The sequence below is a fragment of the Stegostoma tigrinum genome, chromosome 23 (assembly GCF_030684315.1).
Source record: "Stegostoma tigrinum isolate sSteTig4 chromosome 23, sSteTig4.hap1, whole genome shotgun sequence".
Taxonomy (NCBI): domain Eukaryota; kingdom Metazoa; phylum Chordata; class Chondrichthyes; order Orectolobiformes; family Stegostomatidae; genus Stegostoma; species Stegostoma tigrinum.
The window spans coordinates 39,843,834-39,869,503 of NC_081376.1; the positions used below are offsets into that span (position 1 = coordinate 39,843,834).

The 25,670-nt window shown below is 39.8% G+C and overlaps 2 protein-coding genes across 3 annotated transcripts in view; one reads left to right on the forward strand and one right to left on the reverse strand.

Moving 5' to 3' along the window:
* The window catches only part of LOC125462223 (GRB2-related adapter protein-like), a 272,985-nt gene that overhangs the window by 68,432 nt on the left and 178,883 nt on the right, over positions 1–25,670 (reverse strand). The gene's annotated exons all lie outside the window — the stretch shown is intronic.
* The window catches only part of LOC125462439 (transmembrane protein 94-like), a 156,705-nt gene that overhangs the window by 3,656 nt on the left and 127,379 nt on the right, over positions 1–25,670 (forward strand). The window contains exons 2-9 of the mRNA XM_059653874.1: positions 3,163–3,267; positions 4,451–4,578; positions 6,451–6,637; positions 7,877–8,028; positions 8,882–8,984; positions 13,106–13,192; positions 17,296–17,412; positions 20,767–20,871. Of these exons, the coding sequence (XP_059509857.1) occupies positions 3,163–3,267; positions 4,451–4,578; positions 6,451–6,637; positions 7,877–8,028; positions 8,882–8,984; positions 13,106–13,192; positions 17,296–17,412; positions 20,767–20,871 (984 nt within the window). The remainder of the gene's footprint in view (positions 1–3,162; positions 3,268–4,450; positions 4,579–6,450; positions 6,638–7,876; positions 8,029–8,881; positions 8,985–13,105; positions 13,193–17,295; positions 17,413–20,766; positions 20,872–25,670) is intronic.

A 25,670-nucleotide genomic window follows, 5' to 3' on the forward strand; every position in this document is an offset into this window, starting at 1 on the left:
CATCGGAGGGAAATGGGTAACAGACAGTAGTCAAACATCCCACAGAGGACATCAGATGTGATCAAGGCAGATCCCATAGATTTTTCAGTGATCCCTCTGTGTTCAAACTTTACAAGGGATTTAAAACTTTTACAAGGGATTCCAATTCTTTGCTGTTGAAGACCCAGCTTGGGAACTCCCTCACAAGCTGTTCTGTCATGGACAGTCTCAACAACCACTCACTTTCAGGTAGCTCACTCTCCCAAACAGGACTGCACTCCCCTCTGGATTCTGCAAACTACTGTCAGCACCTATTTACAGGTACAATTTTAATAATCTACAGGTATCTGGCTTTACAAAACTGGTTGTTCCATATGATCTTCAAGCTTTATCTTGCTCAGATGCACAACACAAATACTATTTGTGGGCTTCCAGCACCCTTGGTCTCAGTGTCATGAACTAAATAGCACATGGCTTCATACAATCTCCCACAGTTCCTGTGACCTTCCTGAGACCTAATCCCAACACTTAGCTGCAGTTCCTGGCCTCCTGTACTTGTCCAGAGTCCTAACAGTTTGGAACCTGCTGTAACAGCTCTGTCGCAGCCTCATTTCCTACATCTAAGTACCTGAGCGGTAATCCAAAAGCAGAAAACATCTTCTCTCCCAGTTTCCATGCAACTGCTTAAATCATTACCAGTAGGCCTTAAACTGTTCTGAGTAACCTATTGGGAACCTTGCAGCAAGTCCTGTCCTTGTTCCAAGGCAATGATAAATGGAAACAATATTTTGATAAAAATCTAATATAGAACTCCTTGGAATTATCTTTTCCCTAATTATTACAATATTCACAGATTACTGGTTTGCAAGTAGAAAATGTATTCAAAAAGAGGATTTGATCACAAGCCCAGTGTTATTGATCTGCATTTAAGACATCCTTGTGCTTTCACAAAGAAGTATTTTGTCTTTAGTAAGATATGGAACATATTTGCATCAAGAACAAAAATTGGGTCAAACTTTACAGATTCACTGATTCAGCAGTAAGATTAATGTTTTTAACAATGTCTGATGCAGTGAATCATACTCCTCTGTTAAGCTGTGAAGGTGCATAATCCTTAGTTCCTAATCAGTTTTGCTCTAACCCTTCTATTGTGTTCACCTTGTTCAGCAAGAGAGAAGGAAAATCATCAATGATTGTATGGCATTGTGCCTTGATGATGTGCTCGCTTCAGTTGAATTAAGGCAGGTATGCGGTGACAGAGAGGCTAGGCCAACCACATTGATAGGTGTCTTAAGGGTAAGCTGTAGTATTTGGATGTTTGGTGAGAATCTAGAATATTTTTTAAAAATTTAATCATGGGATGAGGGTGTCGCTGGCTAAGCCAGCATTTATTACCCAATTGTAATTGCCCAGTGGACGGTTAAGACTCAATTATATTGCTGTGGGTCTGGAGTCATATATAAGCCAGACGAGACAAGGACAACATTTTCTTTCTCTAAAGGGCATTAGTCAACAATTGACAATGGATTCATGGTCATTGTTAGTTTCATCTTAAATTCCAGAATGTTTTTAATGGATTCAAATTCCACCTGGGTCTTTGGGTAATACTTGTGAAAATACCATTAGGCCTTTTGACCCCATGTTCCCAGAATATTACCTGGGTCTTTGTGTAATACCAGCGATAATATCACCAGGCCATTGTCTCCCCACCACTGCTGCTAGCTGAGTGATGGAGATGTGGTGCATTGAGCATTGTGAGATTCTTTTATTATGGTGCATAGGAGCTGTCATATAAGGTTTCATTCACTAACTGTGACCGAACCTACAAGGTAACTAAACTCCTTGTGGTACAGCTGTCTGATACTTGGGTGCAGAATTTGGGAATTGTCCTCCCAAGTCATTCAAAGAGTCTGCCTCTGCGATCTCCTAATTTCCAAGAAATATTGGCATCTTCCCTCCTGTACGTCTCCAACACAATGGTCTCCTGTGCCCCATCACTAATGCTGGATCCCTTTCTCTGCCCTGCTCTGTGTTCTCCTTAGCTATGGTTTAAGTAACAGCCTTCAATGCAGCATTCCTTTCAGAGAAACAGGTCGCCTTTGAGAATAGAAAGCTGGTTGCATCCCTGCAACAGAGGAGTAGTTCGACCCTTTGCTCACATCAGATAATTGAATGAACTGCAATGTGTTTTAGGAACATAAGGACATAATAAATAGGAGAAGGAGTAGGCCATCTGGCTTGTTGAGCCTGCTCCACCATTAAATAAGATCATGGAAAAACGAGAACAATGAAATTGTCTTTAGGCAGTGACATTCTAGATTACTCACACGACCTGATGGATTGTACAAAGTTTCCAGTTCCTCAGCTTACTATGGCAGAAAGATTTAGACTGTGGCCTTTCCCTATTGTGGTGCATCTGTTAGCAAATCACCCTAGACCTTGAAATATACCAGTCTGCAATGCTTGGTTGGACACAACCTTTTGCACTAGAGGGTTAGAAAGTATCAGGCAGCCAAAGGAGAGCGTTTCTTAAAGTTTTCTGGCTGGGGTTATATTTCTCTCGGTGTGCATCCTTGGAACAGCCTATATAGCACAAAGACTGTGGTCTCACAGAGCTGCTTTTGATGAAGAACAGATTACTTGGTCTTTATTGACCAACAGAAGAAATTGCAGAGAATGGATTTTAGCTCTCTGAGATACGGCCTTTCCACAGTAAGATGCGTAATAGAAATTTGAGTCTGAAAACTTGTCTATATTTTATATGAATTCCCAAATCAGTGTGTCAATTCACAGAAATTATCCACAATAATTTGGATGAAACATCAGTCCACAAATTGTTTCTTTACCTTTCTTAAAATAATGGAATTATTCTTTATCAAAATAAAAAAAGCCAATAGTTTTAACTTCAATACAACTTTTTGGTTCCAGATTCTGGGATGTTTTCATTTGTAAGAACATATATGGAAATCTTAATGTGGAACACATCTCTTTGACTAGATAAAGTTAAATTGCTTCCAGCATATTTGTGTCTTTATGCCAATGGTCTTTTCCCTTATGACCAAATATCAACCCCAACCCACTGTAGAGTTCTCGGATTAGTTTACAGTTCATAAGTAAATGTAACATGGCCATCTGAAATGCTTATTCATTGTAATAATCACTAATTTCACATCCAATTCATAGGAACACCAAGGACTGTCCAACACTGAGGCATTGGCTATATTACATGATCAATTGTCTGCACTTCTATCAGACCATAAAAAACGCCAAAAGGAGAGAACATGGAAGGTATTTAGGCATGGGTTGCTAATCAGTCTATATAAAGAAATAGCAAAGTAGTTGGAGTGGCAGTCCATTGGAGAGAGCTCACAAATATATAAATGTTCACAGCAGAAAGGAAAATATAATATAGAATAACCTTAAGAGATAGAAAATCATTGAAGTTGTTTGTATAATGATGAAGAGAAATCAATCAAGTAAGTTTCAAGTAAAGTTGTTGAGGGGAAATAAATTTCCATCAATGGAAAGAAGATGGAAAGAGCAACAACAATTCAACAAAGAGGACCAATGGCAGAGTGAAGCTCTGTCAATGAATACTGAAAACAATATCAAATTCTTAGACAGTAAGAGAATAACATTTAGCCAAAGCATGGAAGGCAGAGAACACTGAACTCTGAACCCCTATAGCTGCTGGAATAATTTAATTCCCAATCCTAAAGGTTACAATATCAGTAATTGTATTCAAACTTTAAAAATATTAGTAAACAATGGAGTCCCATTTGTATTGTACTCAAGTCATTGTGCTTCGGAAACATGTTGGCACTTGAGACTGAAAGTGGACAGTCTGTAACGTGGAAAAGTGTGAGATAATTCACTTTGGATTTGGGGAAGAGAAATTGGAATATTTGCTGAACAGTGAGAAGCTCAGAGTTGGGGATGGATTATGGATTAAGGTGTCCATGTGATTGCAGCTTAAAAAGTGACCACACACGAAGAACAGTAATCTGAAAGATTAATAGAAGGTTGTTCTTTAGCTCATAGGGATTGGAATATAAAGATAAGTAGATAATACTTTGGTGGCATGGAGACTTTCTCAATCGCAGTTGGGATATTGTGTTCACAGTTAGGTATGAAACACCAGAAAATTAATGTTAGGTTTCAGGAGGAGACAGCGCAGAATCAGCAAGACACTTGCACGGTTTCATGGGAAGCATTATGATGCCAGAGTGTAAAAACTTGCTTTGAATTTCATTGAATTTAGAACTTTGTGGACTGATCTCTTGAGTTTTGATTTTAAATAAATAGTTCAGGGAATAGTCTTCAATAGAGAAGAAACAGAGAGACTACTTCATCTGACAATCAGGAATTTGGAACAAGTAGGTGCAATCATAAATTTAGAGCAGGGCGCACTTAAGAGTGGCGTTGTGTTATTTTTTGCTTACTTCATTTTTAATTTTGTGTACTCCATTAGGTGATCTGGAGGAGTAGTTTTTTGCACCATTCAAATCGCTGGTCAAGCTTCCATTGGCCAGGAGCATTGCTGTTGGTCCTGGCAACCATTGCCCTAGCTGGTTGCCATCATATTCAGCCACCTAAGAGGTAAGGAAAACTGAGCAATTCCCCATGCAACAATAAAGTTATCCATTTGAGCAAATGTAGACGATCACGTCTTTCTTTCAACGACAAATAATGTAAATCTGATTTTTGTATGATTCAGTTTTATCATAATAGCCAATTCCTGAGCAAGTAACCAGTGAATCACTTTCCAAAGACTTGTGTAGGTTATTGGAACATTTGCATCAGCTTTTCAAAGCTGAGGCTTTAACATTGTGGGCGTTTTCAGCATATCGTCTGTAGCTCATACATAGGAGACCCCAGCATTAAGAGATTGTGGTGTTGAAGGTGTTATTTTGTCAGCACTTTCTAATCCACTATAAGATGTTCAAGTGGTATGCAAAAAGCCTTTAGAAGTAAGCAATATGTAGAATCTCCTCGAAATAAAATCAGAAGTCTATTGTGCAAAAATTAGATCATTTTTAGTTTCACCTGCAGCTGACATTAAGTGATTATTTTTCACATGAGAAAAGACCGTAAGTGCTGGCAGACCTTTCATCCACACCATGTGTCACAGCTGAGCCTTATCCTATCTTTAGCTAGCAGTCAGATACTTGTACTTCGAGAAATGGTTGGAGAAGTGATGATGCAGTTGGGGCTCAGCAGTTGGGGCTCAGTGCGTTGTACATTCCTCTCTGAACCAAAAGACAGTGAGTTCATGTTCTGCTTCAGAAAGTTTAGTACAGTGCCCAGGCTATCTCTCCCCAGTGTATTGCTGAAGGCACTGCTCTGCTGCCTCAGGAGCTACCTTTTGAATATACTATTCAGCCATGTTCTTTCCATTGGATGGAAAATATCCCATCCAGCAGTGAAGTTCTCCATGCATGACTTAATCAATATTTATTCCTTCAACAAAAGCTGAAAGCAGATTACCCAATAATTGTCACATTGTTATTTTTGCTAACTTATATGCAAATTGGTAGCAACGTTTTCTACATTAGTGCCTCAAAATTATTTCATTAGCAGCACATTGCTTGGTGTATCTTGAGGTTATGAAAGGTGCTAACAAAACAAAACACTTATTTTGGTCAATTATTTGTTTTTATAACTTCTTTTCTCGTTCTGAATAGAAGGACAAATAGCAATGCTTTTGTCGACTGATGGTACTTAACTTACAAAATACCAGGAATCCTACTGATTTTCTGCTTTTCCCTCAGCCCAACTCTCTTTCATTCCATCACTAAAGTACGGTTGGGTAGACAAAGGAATTTTAAGGCACAATTTTGCTGGACCTTTTCACTTTCAACAATTAATTATCTTTCACTTCGCAACAACAAAAAAAAAGTTTTGAAAATGTGAGCTAAGTTCACCATCGTCTGTTGGGTGGCATTATCAATCAAGTTGAAACAAATCTTTGCTATTTGTAAGTTTTTAACCTAGTTAGTTACTACAATTTATTAATTTGACCTGCTAACATTGGAACATTCTGTAATGTCTAACTGTTCCTCTTTTTCTCAGTCAGGATCTGAGACTCATTAATGAATCTGCACTGCTTTTCTTCCTTGTGATAAACCTAAGTACAATTGGACTGCAGCAGTGGCTAAAATCTCAAGAGATCCCACAGAGGGTCCAGGCTATTCTGCAAAGAATAAAGGGTAAAAACAGTTCATGTTGTGATGGTAGCTCAGAGCTAACTTTAGGTACATTTAAGTCGTCATTGGACAAGCATATGGACGTACATGGAACAGTGTAGGTTAGATGGGCTTGAGATTGGTATGACAGGTCGGCACAACATCGAGGGCCGAAGGGCCTGTACTGTGCTGTAATGTTCTATGTTCTATGTTCAATTGACAAAAAGATATGTTAATACTGTTTGTTTTACTGTACTAATGTGATTGCTCTTTAAGTTTTAATTAGGACTCCAGAATTTGGAATGAATGATTTTTGCCATGAACTGTACAATCCTCCTTTGGATTCCATATCTCTCCAATGGACCTACAGAGATGGGCAATTGGTAAATCTGCCCACAAGTATGCTGGTTGAGGGAGATATTATAGCCCTGAGACCAGGGCAGAAAGCACCAACATCTCTTAGAGGAATTGAGGTAACTATTCATTCAATATTGAATCATTTGCTTATTTAGATTTTATACAGTTTTGACATTTTAAAAAAAATCATGATTTGGGTGTCATTGACAAGGCCAGCAAGGCACACATCCATCCCTGAAAGTAAAGGTAAAGTCACCAACATTGTACCAGGCCAAAGGGTTGCTCTGCCATTAGAGACAGATGACTGGATGACTGGTGTAATTAAATCTGAGGGTCATCACACCTCAGGGCGCGTGGAGAGGATGAGAAGGAGAGTCCTATATAGTAATGTCAGCTGGTGCAAGAAGTGAACCTATGCCTTTGGTATCATTTTGCATTGTAAACTGTGGCAGCCTCCCAGCCTGGCATGGTGGGCCCTGGCCTGATATAGCAGCCTCCCGGCCTGGTTTGGTGGACCCCCAGCCTGACATAGCAGCCTCCTATCCTGGCGTGGCGGACCTTGGCTTGGTGGTCTTCCGGCAGTACGTGGCAGTCTCTTGGCATGGCACGGCCTAACTGTGGTGTCCTGGTCTTGAATGGATTCCTGAGCAATCTTCCAGCCTCATGAACCTTGGGTTGAAGTCCAGCGCAGTCTGGAGCCAAGGCCCAGTGCGAACTGAAGGCTAAGGGCTAGCATGGTCTGGGTTGGAAGATTGTTCTGAATTTTTATTTCTACGATGCTGGACTTCTTATATTTTTGTATTTTCTAAGATTTTAAAACTGAGGAAGTAATGCATAGGTACCTTTGCATTTAAGATGGTGCTGTAAAAGGCGATGTATAAACTTTTCACTGTACTCATTTTGAGTACATGTGACAAGAATTCAATTCAATTCAATCAACTGAGCTGATACAAAGGAAATGACTGCTAAAAGAACATACAGTTGTGTAACATTCTGCAAGGGGAAGGAAGAAACCTAAGTGATTACATTTTGTTTTCCATGTCTATGTTGACCAAGAGGTTGCTGGCACTTGGTAAGTTTGTTACTTCCTTTCTTTTCCCAAACTCTCTTCTTAAACCAGCTCAGCTTGATTGTGCTCTCCTTGGATCAATGAGAAGCAGAGTTAGGGAAGAATGTTTCAGTCTTTGACATTTATATGAACTTTTCACTAGTCATCAGGGAGCAAACAGGCAAAAAGTGGACACTCCCATCCATTCTGTGCCTTTGCAGAGTTTAACAAATTCAGACCTATCTACTTGCTGATGTGTGTTGTGCTTTTAAAGAGCAATAAATCATGATTCTCCACTTCCATGTAGGATGAAGAACATGTGATCTTGGATAGAGATGACATCTTTTGCCAGTTCTCCTCTCCTCCATCACCAATTCAGAAGAAAAAATCTCACACCCACAGTCTTCTGAAGCCTCATCCTTTCAGAGTAACTAAAACACCAATAGTTGGGAATATCCAGTAAGTACAAGAACGAGGTTCTGTTCCTTATCCACTCAAGAAGACAACGGTTACATTGATTGAATGATGATGCCAGGCCTCCTCCCACTGTCAGACCTCTTACTCTTTTTAACTCTTAAAACCTGCTCCCCCTCTTGCAATGCCATTATGGTTTGTAGCTAAGGTCAACCTTAGTCGTCAGTTTGTTCTCACTTGGGGTGTATTATTGTTTAAATAAAGAAGAAAAGCAAAAAAAAGTTCCTGGTTGATTATTACCGTAAGTTAGGTTGGTACGATGGTTTATTACAAAGAAAATTCATACAATGAAAGCATGCACAGTGTAAAATGATTATTTCTCAACACTTCCTCTGATCTTTGTACCCTCTGTAATGCGTTGTCAACTTCCTGTTTGAATCCTTCTGACTGCACTCTGTAGTATTAATGTCCATACACCCACTTTGTGCTAATGAATGTGATTCTTTTTGAGGTTACATTTACTGGAACCCAGAAGCATGCCTGTTCATGGTGAAATTTCTGAAATAAATTGAAATAAAGAATGATATAACCCAAACAAACTCTTAAAAATGAAAAAAAATGTATATAAAATGGAGTGTAGAAAATATTAAACAATGCAGAATTATTCTTTTAATTTTAAAGTGATCAGCAATATCAGAGGTGGATGTATGCAATCAGAATTTATGATCAGATTGTTGGTGTTAGGAGACATTCCTTTCTTAACATTTCTTTTGCAATATTTATTTCTTTTCAGATGCATGTTATTACAAATACAACAATCAAATTTTATTAAAATGTAAGAATATGAGTGCCCTGGCACTCCCTACAATTTAAAGCATTAATTTTCTTTGTTTCATAGGCGGTGCCTTGAATTGGGACAGGAAAGACCTGTGACTGTACTGAATAATGAACGCTTCACTGCTCAGAGGCTTCTCGAGAAATACATTGCTCCAATGGTTTTGGTATGACAGACCTATAGGGAGATCATGGTTTTGGTTGTAATGAGCTCCACTTTAGGATTTTAAGACTGAATTTCCAGCAATGCAACTTCTCCCATGGTCCTGTCCCCCAAACATTTGAGCTCATATTCCAGGCTAATACATGGCACATGTGTACAACTAGAGATTGTACCTCCCTAAACCAGCAACACTGGGACTAGGCCATTTCCGGATCAGGTCACATTTCCAGGTCAAAATCGTAGTAAGCCAAATGCAAGTTATTTGCTTTAGCATCATGGTCAGTTACTGATGTTCTGATGAAACCTGTTAAGCCATCAAAAATATTGAGTATGTTCAATGCACAAACACTTTATTCCACAATTGAGTAAAGATCTCATCATGATTTCCTATGATCCACATGTCTAATTTAAAAATTGCACATTGTTACAACCAGATCCCAGATGAAGTTCCCTAAGTTGTTAAGGTTCCAAACACGGTACCCAAAATTAGCAAGTTCCCAGCTTCTTTACTCAGCTGTCCCCTTGGGTGGTCACAACAAAGTTTTTCCCTCACTTGTGGACACCGTTCTCCCATACCAAATGAATGTGTGTTTTAAGAGAAACCAATTTAACTAGGCCTTCTTGGGTTAACAAAAGAGTGCATTTTATTCAATTCAGGATATAGGAACATAGAAGCAGCAGCGGGCCATTCAGCTCTTCAAGTCTGTTCTGGCATTCAATAAGGTAATGGCTGATGTGTGACCTAACTCCATATATTTGATTTAGCCTATGTCCCTTCATAGTTTTGCCGAATACAAATGTTTTTATCTCAGATTTAAAATGAACAACTGATCCAGCATCTACTGTCATTTGTAGAGGAGAACACCAAATGTCTTAGTTACTAAACACAAGAAGAGATAAAAATGCAACACATAGTCACGGATTATGAATAAGAAGTGAGTCCAAATAGTTAGAAATTTAAAAACAAGTACAGGTAAGACTGAGCAATTCATGAAGAGAGGCTAGTAGAAGATTGATGCTGTTGCAGTAAATGTTACTGATAACATCTGATAACATGAATGTTGATCATAGAAGAGTCAGCTCTGAGATTCTTGGCTATCCGGATATATTGAGATTCTATTGCCCTCATTTGTTTTCAACAGTGGCTGGTTGTTAACACTCAAAAGTGAGAGAGAGTCTTTTCCCTTTAAGTGCAGTGCGGGAGTGTGTAAAGGCTATTCTCTAACCTTTATAACACAACCATCCACAAATAGGATATCAGGCCACTAACACACCACCGTTGAAGCTCATTTCCGACTCTGCATTCTAAAAGGGGGATAATATAAACAAGTCTTTCACATGGGCTGCTGTCCTTTTTTTTCAATCATCACATTTAATCTTAGATGCTCGCAAGGAGATAAAGTGCAGCTTGTAACCCATTTCTCCTTTGAGGCTTTTTTGACAACTATAGGGTTGTCATTCTAACCTCTCTTCTCTTTCACTCTCAAAAATCACTGAATTTACATCCATAGTCATTTGTTGGCCGTAACAGTCCTCTTTCTTAAAAACATTTTGGAATTAAAAGTTTAATATATCCATGAGTGATCAGGGGTTTTCATCTGGAGTCATGGATTCATACAGAACAGAAACAGATTCGGTCCAACTTGTTCCTGTCAACCAAGGTTCCCAAACTAAACCAATTCTAGCAATTTCTGTTTTTATTTCTAATTTATTGCATCAACAGTTCTTTTGGTTTTTATAATAATCCTACTTTCCTGCATTTGACCCTTATCCTCTAAACCTTTCCTATTCATGTACCTATCTAAATGTTTTTTAGATGTTGTAATTGTACCTGCTTTAGTTTAGGATATCTTGTCGGTGTGTTTCTGAGTTTCCCTACCCTGAGGTATAAAACCCCTTGCTATTCATCTTATCTATGCTGCTCATGATTTTATTATCCACTATCAGGTCCCCCCACTAAGCTCCCGGCCTATCCAGCCTCTCCTTAAAAGTCAAATCCTCCATTTCCAGCAACATCTTTGTAAATTTTTTCTGCACCCTCTCCAATTTAATATCCTTCCAATAGCAGGATGGCTAGTTTGTAGACAGTACTGAAAAGTGGCCTCACCAACATCCTGTGAAACAGCCACACGATGTCCCAACTCATATACTTAATGGCCTGAGCAATGAAGGCAAGTGTGCTAAATGCCTTAAAAAAGGATTTCAGGTATGCAAATTGGACAGAGTTAAACAAAGATAGCATGAACAACGATCACTGCAGAGCTATTCAATGCCACGACGAGGAAAACTGGAGCCATTGCCAGTGCTGGTCCACGAAGATTGTCAGACCTGAGAGCTCCAGATTGAGGAGGTACAATCTGTATCACAGTTGCCATCTTTCAGATTACATCTTAAACCAAGGCCACAATTTTCTTTTCAAGTGAAGTGGGTTCCACAGTACAATTTCTAAAAAAAAGCACAGATATTCTCTCAAATATTTCAGTGTCAATATTCCTCAAACAACATCATAAAATAAATCTGAGGTTTTGAGGAAGGGTCACTGAACCCGAAACGTTACCTCTGATTTCTCTCCAGAGATGCTGCCAGACCTGCTGAGCCTTTACAGCAAATTTCTGTTTTTGTTATAAAATGGAAACACTATCTGGCAATTACCATTTTGCTATTTTTTAAAGCTTGCTGTGAGCAAATTAGCTGCCACACTTCCTATGTCACAACAATGACAGTGTAAATATAACAAATAATTTGTGCTTGCAATTGATATGGTCTGCACTGTCCATTGAGGGGGTGCATCCGCTCCGCAATTTCCCTGTTAAGCCCCATAAGAATCCTAAGTTTCAATGCAATCACTCTTCAATCTTCTCTTACTTCTAAACTCTGATGAGCAGAGTCCCAACTCATTTAGCCTTCGGTCATAAGACCAATCCTTCCACACCAGGGATCGTCCTAACGATCCTTCTTTCTACTGCTTCCAATGAATGATGCCTTTCCTTAAATAAGGGGACCCAAAACTGCTCACAATATTCCAGATGTGGTCTCACCAGCATCTCATACAGTTGTAGTAAGACTTTGTACTCTTATACTCCAACCCCCTTTGAAGTAAGGGCCAACATTCCATTAGCCTTCCTGATTACCTGATGCCTGTCTTTCATGCACAAGTACTTTCACGTCTCTTTGTATTGCAGTTTTTCTCCATTCAAATAATATTCTGTTATTTTGCACTCCTTTCCAAAATGATAAACTTCACATTTTTGCGCATTATATGCCAATTCCCAACATTTTGGCCATTTACTTAACCTATCAATAGCTCTCTGTAAATTGTCTGTATTCCTTATACAACTTACCTTTCCATTTATTTTAATGTCATCTGCAAATTTGGTGATAGTACATTCACTTCCTCCCTCTAGTCACCAATATATATTGTAAACAGATACAGTCCCAGCACTGATCCCTGTGGAACCTCACTGGCCAAAGGTCACCAATCTGAAAAACAACCCTGAAACCCCACACGCTGTTTCCAGCTCATTAATCAAATCTCTATCCATGGCAATGTACCACATCCAACACTGTTGGATCACTGAATATCTTTAAGGTGGACATAGATTCTTGTTAAGCAAGGGTATCAATGGCTATTGGAGGTCAATGAAAACTCGGAATTCGAAATCCAAACAGTTCAGCAGGGGTTTTACTGAATAGCAGAGCAGGCCCAAAGGGAGATATGACCAATCTCTGTTCTTAATTCATATGTTCAAAAGCAGCAAGTGTTTCTGAGCTGGAGATAAGCATAAGCGTAAAGTGAGGCCAACAGGGCAAACATGCCTTTGTGAGGCTTTTGGTGGAGTTGTCCATTTAGTCCCAATCAACAACTCTTTACCAATAGTCCTGCAGCTATTTTGTTTTGAAAGTCACTCGTTACCTACTTCCTCCATCCTTTCAGGTAATGCAGGACTAATTTCCTGTGAGAAAGAAAAATGCTCTCGTGTTTCTGTTGGTTCCTTTGCTAATTATCTTGAGTTTGTGTCCTATGGCCATGAGGCTTGGTCACCAATTTAATTGAAAAATGCCCAGGCACAATTTAGCATTTGGATTTCTGAGTGGTGTTGATTCATGTTATACTTTTGTTGTCAGGTGGTGTTACTGATTATCAATGGTCTGCGGTTTGTAATTGGTGCTCCAGGGATAGGTTCATGGCAAGTTACCCTTCTACAACTCCAGGTAACATAAGTACCATGTATCTCACTTATGTTTTTGTTATTGCCCAAGTGTTGGATAACATCACCTGACTTTTCCCCTCTCCCAACTTATCTACGGCTGAAAACTTCATCCATGCCTTTGTTACATTTAGACCTGACTTTTCAGACTCTGATGAATTTAAGTTCACCCACTGTTTTGTTGCCGATAGCACAACTCATCATATTCTTCTGTTCTCCTGTGCTTTCACAATCTTCCAGAGCGCTGCTCCTTCGTCAGGTGAAATGGCGGTAAGCGTACAGGTACAGAATATATAGGCGCTTTCGTCCACTTCACCTGACGAAGGAGCAGCTCTCCAAAAGCTTGTGATTTCATATAAGCCTGTTGGACTATAACCTGATTCGCAATAAACAACTGCACCTCCCAGTCGCGAACCATTTCAACTCCCCCTCCCATTCCTCAGACGACATGTCCATCATGCAGTGCCACAATGATGCCACCCAAAGGTTGCAGGAACAGCAATTCATATTCCGCTTGGGAACCCTGCAGCCCAATGGTATCAATGTGGACTTCACCAGCTTCAAAATCTCCCCTTCCCCCACCGCATCCCAAAACCAGCCCAGTTCGTCCCCTCCCCCCACTGCACCACACAACCAGCACAGCTCATCCCCTCCACCCACTGCATCCCAAAACCAGTCCAACCTGTCTCTGCCTCCCTAACCTGTTCTTCCTCTCACCCATCCCTTCCTCCCACCACAATCCGCACCTCCATTTCCTACCTACTAACCTCATCCCACCTCCTTGACCTGTCCGTCTTCCCTGGACTGACCTATCCCCTCCCTACCTCCCCACCTATACTCTCCTCTCCACCTATCTTCTTTTCTCTCCATCTTCGGTCCGCCTCCCCCTCTCTCCCTATTTATTCCAGAACCCTCTCCCCATCCCCCTCTCTGATGAAGGGTCTAGGCCCGAAGCGTCAGCTTTTGTGCTCCTGAGATGCTGCTTGGTCTGCTGTGTTCATCCAGCTCCACACTTTGTTATATTGGACTATAACCTGGTGTCGTGTGACTTCTGACTTTGTCCACCCCATTCCAATACCAGCACCTCTGTATCCTGTGCTTTCTTACAGACAGTGGTTAATTAAGGTAACATATGGGGTTAGTTAGCTCTGGCTGGAAGCCTGGCCTACAATGCAGCAGGTTCATTTCCTGTATTGGCTGAGATTGCTGTGGATGTTGTGCTTTCACTTTTGCCCCTTACCTGAAGTGTAGTCACCCTCAGATTAAGCTCACCACCAGTTGTCTCTCTTTCTAAGGAGAAAAGGACTATGGTGACTTATATCTTAATTTCAACTTTAACCTCAGTTCTTGTTTAAAATTCTTGGATGGAAGGAATCAACTTTCTATATAAACTCCTCCAGCCCTGCAACCTTTTGAGATGCCAGTGTTCTTCCAATTTTGCTCTCTAATACACCTCTGATTTAAAGTATTCCCTAATTGGATACCAGGCCTACAATGTCTTGGTTCTATCCATTAGAATGTGCTTCCTAAACTTCTCTGCACCTCTACCTCTCTCTCCTCATTTAATGATACTCCTTAGAGGCCACATACATGTTCAGATGCCTTCTTACATGTCAAACTGTTTGATTAGCCCTTGCAAACTACTTTGTAAAATTTACTGCAAGACAGATTACTATAAAAATGCAACTTGTTCTTGACATTATCATTTTTGTACCTAATTTCAATACAAGTCATATATAAAATAAATCTTATTCCACTGTACCAAAATTACAAGTAGATTCCAATTTCAAAATTGCTAGGTTCTTAAAATGGAATATTACTTATTCACACACCAGTCTTCATTATACACTCTCTGAATAACGTGGACATGTAAGTAAAAATGGACACATAATGACCATTTTTGTCTGTTTAAACTGTAAATTAGTTTCAAGGTGATCATCCCAGTTCTAGTAAATGTGAAAGTGCACATGATAAACAGAATGTGGGTGTTGAGGTTTAACACTCCGATAAGTCAGAATTAAGATTATCTCACATAGTGGGTTCAGTAAGGGTGCATTTGAGAGGGCGGTTCAGCAAGGACATGGATTTCTGAACAGGGGTCACTAAGGGTGTAGATTGGGAAGGGGGGGTCTCAATAAGTAGGAGTTTGGGAAATGGGCGGATTTGGAATGTATTTGGGGGAGCTTCCGAAAATCCCAATCTGGGTTGGATTTGTGAAAGCACAGAGAGTACTTTGGGCCAGCAGGATAGTAACTTGGCTTCTCCCTGCACACCAACATGTCATCCTCCCAGGCAATAGAATTAAAATTTTCACTGTTACTTCATTACACTTTTTCCGGAGCTTTCTTTCTTTATCTCCTCTTCTGGTTGCTTTTGCCCCTTATTAAGTGTAAGGAATTACAGACTGTGCTGCTGTCAGGAAAGACATCTCTCAAATGGCAGTTCTCAAAGAAGATCCTGGGAGTTCTGCCTGGCGACCTGGCCAACAACACCCCTTCAACAACAAACAAAATCACATTGTTGTTTGTGGGACCTTGCTCAGTGCAAATTAATTGCAACGTTTGCTACATTGAGCCAGCAACAAGGCTTCATGGGTTTTAAATTACTTTACTGTGGTTTTGAAAGATGCTATATCAATGCAAAGTCTTCTTTCTTTATCAAGTGACAATAAAGAATTGTGTGAAAGAAGATTGCATATCGGACCCCTCAGCATTGTTGTCCTTCCTCAATGGCTCCCTCTCTCTTTGATGGCAGACTGAAAATTATTTTGTAATCGAATCTGAGATTCAAATCACATATTTTGTATACTGCACAATGTTGCACCATCGTAAGGTTCCAGTTTGCTTGTCTGTGGAACTAAATCTGACAAATACAGCATGCTACATGTTTAACTAAGCTCTGCTACATTGCAGGATAAATACCTTATCAAAATACATAGGATACAGCACAACCTAATTTGTCCCTCCTGGCACTTGTGTTCCCCATGGACCTCCTTCCACTCTATATTGTCTCAGTCTGTCTGCAAATCTTTCCATTCCTTTTTCCCTCATGTGCTTGTCTAGTTTTCCCTCAACTGCTCCATTTGTTAATAAGTTTGACTTTCTAAACACTCTCTGGATAAAGAAATTTCTCCTGAATTCCTTCCTGAATTCATAAATTGTCCTTAATTCTGACTGATAATTATTTAAACATCTTCAAAGTTCAGTCAAGATCTCTTTGTACAACAATTTGATCATTTAACCCAGTTTCATATTTTGTGAAAAAAGATTCCTGTCATTGAATCAAGTTTTGAATAATGGGTGATGTTTAGAAAGGGGGTGGAACTGGAATTGCACTTGTTTGATTATTTGAAACACAGCAAATATCTTTGTATTTATAGTTCTGTAAAAGGCACTGAACTGGCAGTGAAATAATATTGTTTACACATTGTCTCTGTCTCTTTTTTACAAAGATTGAGACTGACAATTCAACTGCTTCTCCCATTCACCCTGCCAAACGGGTCACACCTCCCTTTCACGTTTCCCTGCCTTAGCTCTGAGCACATGTCTTTCACCCCTTTCTTGTCTGAACAGAACTTGTCTGGGAGAGCCATAATCTGCTGTTTTGATGCTGGTGCCGCTAAATTGCTGACCATGCAATTTCCCCTCTTGACACCATTTCATTGTCTCCTTCAGACTCTCATTGTACACCCCATTTTCAAAACCACCATCTTCCTCTTAAAAATCTCATCCACTATCACATCGTTGTAGTGTCATCAGCTCCCAAATCCATGCCTATCCTTCCTGCAAGTCTCTGTTTGGCTCTCTCTCACGTGACTCTGTATAAATGCAAATCTTATTAAAGGGAAATGGCTTGCTTTTGTATTAGCACATTTCATGACCTCAGCACATCTCTGACTGGTTTAGAGATAATGAAGTAGTTTTGAAGTGTAGTCGCTATTATTAATACTTATTCTGAGGTGTATTTGTTTAAATTAGAACTAAACATGGTGCTGTCTGGGGCCTTGACCCACAAATGATAAAGAAAGTAGGATTGCCGTGTGGCAGTTCAGCAAATCAATTGTATCAGACCAAATATGTTATTAATTCAGATTGTTTGTCCCTATAGGTAAACGGTGTCCTCCCGTTATTGCCTTTGTCATTTCCTATACTTTGGTTTCTAGTCAACGCCTATGGTGAAGCTCGGATGGTTGCCTTGTTACTAAAGCCCACAGCAAATTTTAAGGTAAGCATTTCTGTAAAAAGGCTTTTGTCAAGTCAATGCCAATGTCTGGGGACAAAAAAACTGGAGGGTGGAAGAACACAGCAGGCCAAGCAGCATCTGGAGGAAAGGAGCAGTCAACGTTTCGGGTATTACTCTTCATGCTAACGTCTACACTGTCCATGATGAAGTTTGTTAATGTTCTACCCTTGCTGGCTAGCTACTTGAGTTTATGTACATCTCAGTAATTTTCCACTTTTGATAGCAGATTTTTCTGTTTAATCTCCATTTATTCGTAAATGTATTGCATTGTCTTACACTGGTTAAGTGGGTGTGATAATATGTTTAATTTATAATTCCTAAACAGAATATAGAACATAGAACATAGAACATTACAGCACAGTACAGGCCTTTCGGCCCTCGATGTTGTGCCGACCTGTCATATCGATCTGAAGCCCATCTAACCTACACTATTCCATGTATGTCCATATGCTTATCCAGTGACGACTTAAATGTACCTAAAGTTGGCAAATCTACTACCGTTGCAGGCAAAGCGTTCCATTCCCTTACTACTCTCTGAGTAAAGAAACTACCTTTGACATCTGTCCTATATCTTTCACCCCTCAATTTAAAGCTATGCCCCCTCGTGCTCGCCGTCACCATCCTAGGAAAAAGGCTCTCCCTATCCACCCTATCTAACCCTCTGATTATTTTATATGTTTCAATTAAGTCACCTCTCAACCTTCTTCTCTGTAATGAAAACAGCCTCAAGTCCCTCAGCCTTTCCTCGTAAAACCTTCCCTCCATACCAGGCAACAGCCCAGTAATTCTCCTCTGCACCCTTTCCAAAGCTTCCACATCCTTCTTATAATGCGGTGACCAGAACTGGACACAATACTCCAAGTGCGGCCGCACCAGAATTTTGTACAGCTTCACCATAACCTCTTGGGTCCAGAACTCGATCCCTCTATTAATAAAAGCTAAAACACTATATGCCTTCTTAACAGCCCTGTCAACCTGGGTGGCAACTTTCAAGGGTCTGTGTACATGGACACCGAGATCTCTCTGCTCATCTACACTACTAAGAATCTTACCATTAGCCCTGTACTTTGCCTTCTGGTTACTCCTACCAAAGTGCATCACCTCACACTTGTCTGCATTAAACTCCATTTGCCACCTCTCAGCCCAGTTCTGCAGCTTATCTATGTCTCTCTGCAACCTACAGCATCCTTCGTCACTATCCACAACTCCACCGACCTTAGTGTCATCTGCAAATTTACCAACCCATCCTTCTACGCCCTCATCCAGGTCACTCAACACCGACCCTTGCAGTACACCACTAGTAACTGGTCTCCAGGATGAATAAAACAATATGTCTGGTGACTCAAACTGCCTGAGTCCATTAAGGCCATAAGACCATAAAATATAGGGCAAAATTAGGCTATTTGGCCCTTGAAGTCTGCTCCACCGTTTGATCATGTTCGATATATTTCTCAATCCCATTCTCCTGCCTACTGCCTATAACCCTTGATGCCCTTTCTAATCAAGAATCTATCTATATCTGTCTAAAATATATTCAATTACTTGGCCTCTACAAATTGGCAATGAGTTCAATGGATTAACTACCCCCGGATGAATAAAGTGTCATCCCTTCACTTGAGCCTGGACCCTGGGACCTGGTCTCACTGACTAGTAGAAACATCTTCTCCTTGTCCACTCTATCCAGGCTTGTCAGGATTCTGTAAGTTTCAAACATATAATCCCCATCCTTTTTAAACTCCATTGAGTACAGTCCTCAACCACTGCTCATATGACAAGCCTTTCGTCCAGTGATCATTCTTGTAAACCTCCACTGGACTCCCTCCAATGCCATTACATCCTTCCTCCGATATGGGTCCAAAAACTGCTCACAATATTCCATATGTGGTATGACCAAAGCCTTAAACAGCCTCACCAGTACATTTGTCCTCTTGCCTTCCAAACCTCTTGAAATGAATGCTGTGAGGGAGAAACTTGATCAGATATACATAAGTTCTTCTGTTTTGTAATGCTGACACTAAGCCCTCCATTCCTGAATAAATGAATCTTCAATATTTGGTGTTAGCCAATCCCTGCCTGGGTGGTGCCACAACATTTATTTGTTACTTGCATAAGGAGGCCAACGTTTTCTCCAAAAGAAGTTGTCAACCAAAACACAGATGAAGGATTGCTGGACATTCTGTCACAGCAACAGTTCAACTGACCCAATGTGTGAATTAACAATTACGGATCACACATGAAGTCCATAAAAGACATTCACAAAAAGAATTCCACAAAACTGAGTCAAAATCCAGGAATTCCCTCCCTAATGGCATTGTGGATCTACCTCCAACACATGGACTGAGCAGTTCAAGAAGGCAGCACTCCATTAGCTTCTCAAGGGCTACCAGAGATGGGCAATAAATATTGGTCCAGTCAGTCTCACTCACATCCAGTGAATGACAAAATAAAGTTGAACTTCTCAACACCCCAACATTTCCCTTCAAAACACCCTAAATATTGGCACAGTCTGTTGGGCATGTGCCAATGTTAATCTGTGATGAATGAACAGAACATTAGTTCAACAGTACCAAAGATTGGGAAACTGGTCTAAGAAAGGGGAAGACAGATGCTGTGCTGAAAGGAGGTAAAGGCAGTGGGGAAGAAATGCACTGGGGGGAGTTGAAGAAAGAATGTGACTGCTTTTCATAACCAGGTTGAAACAATGATGCGTGGAGGAAGAGAGAAAGAATCTTATTGTGAAAGGGACTGAAAGAGATGCTCTTGGTGTGAACAGAATGAAATTTATGGGCATGTGGGTAGGATTGGGAGGGTGAGAAAAGGCCTATTGAAGACTAGGACTATCCTGGCATGTTAAGTACAAGAAATAGATCCAATAGATTAATCTGGTGTCCAGATGGCACATTCTGACCTTATTGCGTACATGTCATGAGATAATTGCACTCTGAGGGCTAAACTTAATGCTCTCAGTACGTGAAGTCTTGGTGGCAAGTGGGGACATTTAATCAGGCACGGGGTAGTGGGAGGGATCACCATGGTAAGTAGGAAGCATGTCACCTTCAAATCTCCACCTCAGTTAAGTCTGTTGAGGGAAATCAGGCATATTCAAGATGCCTGAAGTGAAGGAAGCTTGTAAGGCTGTATGATGTTACAGAGAATGAGATGGGGCAAAACTATGGTGGGATTTGAAAACAAGGAATGAAACTTTTAAAGTGAGGGACTGCCAGAACTGAGAGCCACTAATATATGAAGATGTATTTTAACAAAACATTGCCTAATTATCAGAACAGTTTTACTTTCCACTTGTTTAAACTGCAAATATTTCCCCTCCATAAACAGGAAAACTGGATTGAGACATGGAGAATGTTCTGGGCTACTGTACGAGGGAATGCTCCCGCTCTAAGTCAAACTTCTAGTCTACTCCACAATCTTGGTTCTATTACAGTAAGGATCTCCAGCTTTCTTTGTCACATCTCAATCTACCTTCAGTTCTAGAGGAAGATTTATGTGACCCAGTTCTGAGCATACAGTAACTGAAAATTTGATTGTAATGGTAGTGACATATCTTGTGCATTTCAGTAAAATAACTTGCAAAAGTGTAGTGATCTATAGGCAATCAAAAATATAGATTGTTACCTCCAGTTTAATGTAATTCACACTTACAAATGTGTTTGAACAAGGTGTTGAGAAGCAAATTAAATATTTTGTTTCAAGAGTTTGAGAGAATTATTGTTCACTGTTTTTATTTGCCAGTCTTTAGTAACATATGTTAATATCTTTGAGCTAATGGTTATTCAGATTTTGCAGGTCTGGCAGCATCTGTGAAGAAAGGTCCTCAGGGAGGGTCACTGGAACCAAAGCATTAACTTAGATTTTTCTTCACAGATGCTGCCAGACCTGCTGAGCTTTTCCAGCAACAGCTGTTTTTGTTTTTGATTTACAGCATCCACAGTTCTTTCAGTTGTTATTCAGACTTTCTCCATTTAGGAGTAGATAAGACTGATGACCACACTTACATAGAACAATGATTATCTTTTGTACTTAGTCACTAATTAGATTGACGCACAGCTTATGTACATCATAAAGTGGGAAAATTTGGTTTAGTTACATGTGCTGTTTCTTCATATTGGCAAGTGAGTAAAAATATATTTAAAGCTATAACTGAACCTCAGGAAACTGGAAGGGAAGTTAAAGTTCCTTAGCTTTCAATCATATATCTTGGAGAGAACAACAAGAACTTGTACTTGCGTTGTGTCGATCCTGAATTTTGGAAATCTAAAAACATTGCACAGTCAATTAAGTACTTTTTACAGTGCCTGCACTGTTGTAATGTAGGAAACTACTAAAACTGGTCTCAGTAATGGCGGTCATGAAACAATTGTCAATGGTTTTAAAAACACATGTAGCACATTAATGTTCTTCAGTGAAGGAGATCTGTCATCCTTATCCATCCTTGCCTAGATGTGAATCCAGACCCGTAGCAATATGGTTGACTCTTAATTGCCCTCTGAAATGGTCTAGAAAGCCATTCATCTCAAGTCACTTAGGGATTGGTAATAAATGCTGGCCTTGACAGTGATACCCATATCTCAGAAAATAATAAGAACATGAGAACTTGGAACATGTATAGGCAATTCAGCTCCTCGATTCTGCTCCATCATTTGATATGATCACAGCTGATCTCATCTCAGTTAATTCCACTTCCCTGCTTGCACTCCATAACACTTCAACCCATCATTAATTAAAAATCTGCCTATCTCCTCTTTAAACTTATTCTATGTCACACACTGCACTCTGGAGTGGTGAATTCCGTGGATGTTTCTCCACATCTCTGTCTTGAATATGCTACCCCTTACCGTAAAACTATGGACTTTCATCTAGATTGCTCCACATGAGGAAACATTCACTCTTTGTCTACTTTGACATCTTTAGCATCTTTTATACCTATATATGATCTCCTCTTATTAAAATAATGCATTTAAAAAGAAACACAAGAACTCTCTTGATCTTATCCAATATTTATATCATTGACCTCTACCTCAGAAGGCCTTCAAATAACTTTTCTTTCTTTCAGATTTATTTTAAATTTTCTGCTGAAGATTCTGGAGTGGAATTTAAAACTCTCTCTTCTGACTCAGAAGTGGGAGTATTAAGTCACATTTTCCAATGAAATGAATCAGTAAAGATTGTTAAAATTGTTAGTACCATTGATCCTGCATTTAAGATCACCACTAAGAGAATGCAATCCCGAATGTGCACAATTACAGCTCACAGCCATCTCACAAGTAGTAAATAAAAACTGAAAGAACTGCGGACGCTGTAAATCCGGAAAATAAAAGTTACTGACAAAGCTCAGCAGGTCTGGTAGCACCTATGAAGGAAAAAACAGGTTTAACATTTCGGGTCCGGTGACACTTCGTCAGAACCCTTTCTGTCTCAAGATGTCATTTTCTGAAGAAGGGTCTAGACCTGAAACATCAGCTTTCCTGCTCCTCTGCTGCTAGTTGGCCTGCTGTGTTCAACAGCTCCACACCTTGTTATCTCAGATTCTCCAGCATCTGCAGTTCCTACTATCTCTGTCTGAAGTAGTGTTCCTTTGAACTATTAATGTGAATTTCAGAAGATCAAAGGCACAACTTGCCATTTTTTCTACAACATCCCAGAAGATGTAGCATCACTAACTTTAACTGATCCTATCACTTTTTCTTACAGTCTTACTACAGACGTAAAAAGTCATTCAGATTCCAGGTATTAGCTGAAACAATTACATGGGAACAAACTGATTAAAAAAAACACACTTGACTAAACACTGTTTTATTTTAATAGGCAACTTTTACATTAAACTACAAAAAGTGGCATTCCTCTTGTATATTATCCGCTGAGGCACTCTCACCAGAATACATACTTCCACAGTTGCTTTCAGCTTCCATTAGGTTTCCGGATATCCGATTCCAGGCATTTTTCAGACTCTTTCCTCGGTTTTTATAGAGTTCCTTGGATTCACCACCAGCATTAAAGCCTGTTTTGAGATTATTTTTGTGCCAGGTCACACCAGAATAAATCTCCTGGAATCCATAGAAGGTTGCAAGATGCTTCTCTTTGATTTGAGACTGGTCTTCCTTCTATTGCTGACTGTGATACTTCACATGGTCAACCTTTACCCTCTGCTGACTAATAAAACTGGTGATGTCTGTTTATGATACCCATTTGTTTGTAGGAAACTTGGAATCTGATTCTCCCTCTTCCTCATTGCAAAGGGAAATGCATTCAGGTGGAAACATTGAACTTAGGAGCAGGAGTGGGCCTGCTGGCTTTTCGAGCCTGATGTGCCATTTAATGTTTCATTAAGATTACCACTCAATTTTGTTAACTCCAATGAGTTCAATCAAGCTGTTTACCCTTCCTTCATAAGATAAGCCCCTCATTCCTGGAATAGGCCAAATAATAAGCCTCTGAACAGCTTCAAATGCAATTATACTACTTCATAAGTAAAGAATCCAAAATTCTATAAGTACTCCAGATACAGGCTTACTCCAGATAAAGCAGCAGAAAACACTCCCCTTCCATTCCCTTTTGATAAATGACAAGTTTCTATTTGCCTTCCTAATCTCTTGTTTTATCTGCATATTTTGCTGTATGATTCATGTACCAAGACACCCAGGTCCCTCAGAACTAACAGAATCTGCAATTTCTCTAGATTTGCATAGCACACTATTTTTCTATTCTTCCTGCTAAAGACAAGCATATGTTTTCCCACATTAGACACTGCCTGCCAAATGTGCCCTCTTACTTAATTACATACATATATCCCTTTGGAGATTCTTTATCAGTTTGTCACAAATTATTTTCACCTATCATTGGCAAAGTTAGCTACTATATATTTGTTCCCTTCATCCAAGTCATTGATATAAATGTAAATTGTTTAGATCCCAGAAATGAATTCCTAAATGGTTGCAACTTTCCAATGCAAAATGATGCATGTATCCCTGCTTGTTGTTTCCTGTTAGTTAACATATCGTCAATCTATGCTAATATATTATACATTACACCATTTACTCATATCTTGTGTAATAAGCTTTGATGTGGCATCTTTCCTGTTTTCTGTCTCACTCCTTTCTTGAATAAATATGTTAGATAGTTCCCAATCCTTTCAGACCTTCGCAGATTCCAAGTAATTTTGGAAGATTATAACCAATGCCTCTACTATCTTGCAGGCACATTCATTAAGCCCCTAGGATGCATGTCATTGGGTTCTGGGACTTGTTTGTCTCTAGATTTAACAAATTTACAAGCTATAAGGTATAAAACAGGAGCAGAAGTAGGCTGATACTCCTCTTGCCCTGTGACGGTGATTTTTTAATTCTTCTTTCTCACCTTTGGATTTTCAATCATCTTTAGAACCTTTCTAAGTCTTCAAAAGCTTCTGCCATTTCCTTATTTCCAAATAAATTTAAAAACAATCCCAAAGGCTTTATAGCTATATTCAGAGTAAAAGGGTGGCTAGGAAGAGAATAGGTCCCCTTAAAGATCAGCATGGCCATCCATGTGTGGAGCCTTAGGAGATGAGGGAGATTTTTAATGAATATTTCTCCTCAGTGTTTACTGAGGAGAGAATCATCGATGCTAAGGAAATCAGGGAAACAAGTGGGAATGTTTTGGACCACATACACAGAGAAGGTGTTTGCAGCCTTCAAGTGCATTAAGGTGGATAAATCCCTTGATCCTGATCAAGTCCATCCTCGGATGTTATGGGAGGCTAGGGAAGAAATTGCAGAGGCTTTTGCAAAGATTTTTGTTCCATTTTTAACCACTAGTAAACTTGTGGGAGATTGGAGGGTGGCTAATGTTGATCCATTGTTTAAGAAAGATAGCAAAGGCAAGCCAGGGAACTTGAGGCAAGTGAGACTGACATCAGTAGTAGGCAAGTCAATGGAGAGGATACAGCCAACATTTGGACAGTCGAGTTCTGATTAGGGATAGTCAGCATGGATTTGTGCATGGGAAGTCATGTCTGACAAATCTTAGAGATTTTTGAAATGGTAACCCAGAGGATAGAGGAGGGTACGGAGTGGATGTTGTCTATATGGACTTTAGTAAGGTCTTTGACAAGGTCCCACATGGCAGGGTAGTCATGAAGGTTAGGCTGCATGGGATCCAAGGTTAGTTAACTAATTGGCTTCAAAATTAGCTTGATGGTAGGAAGCAGAAGTTGATGGTTGAAGGTTGTTTCTTGGACTGGAGGC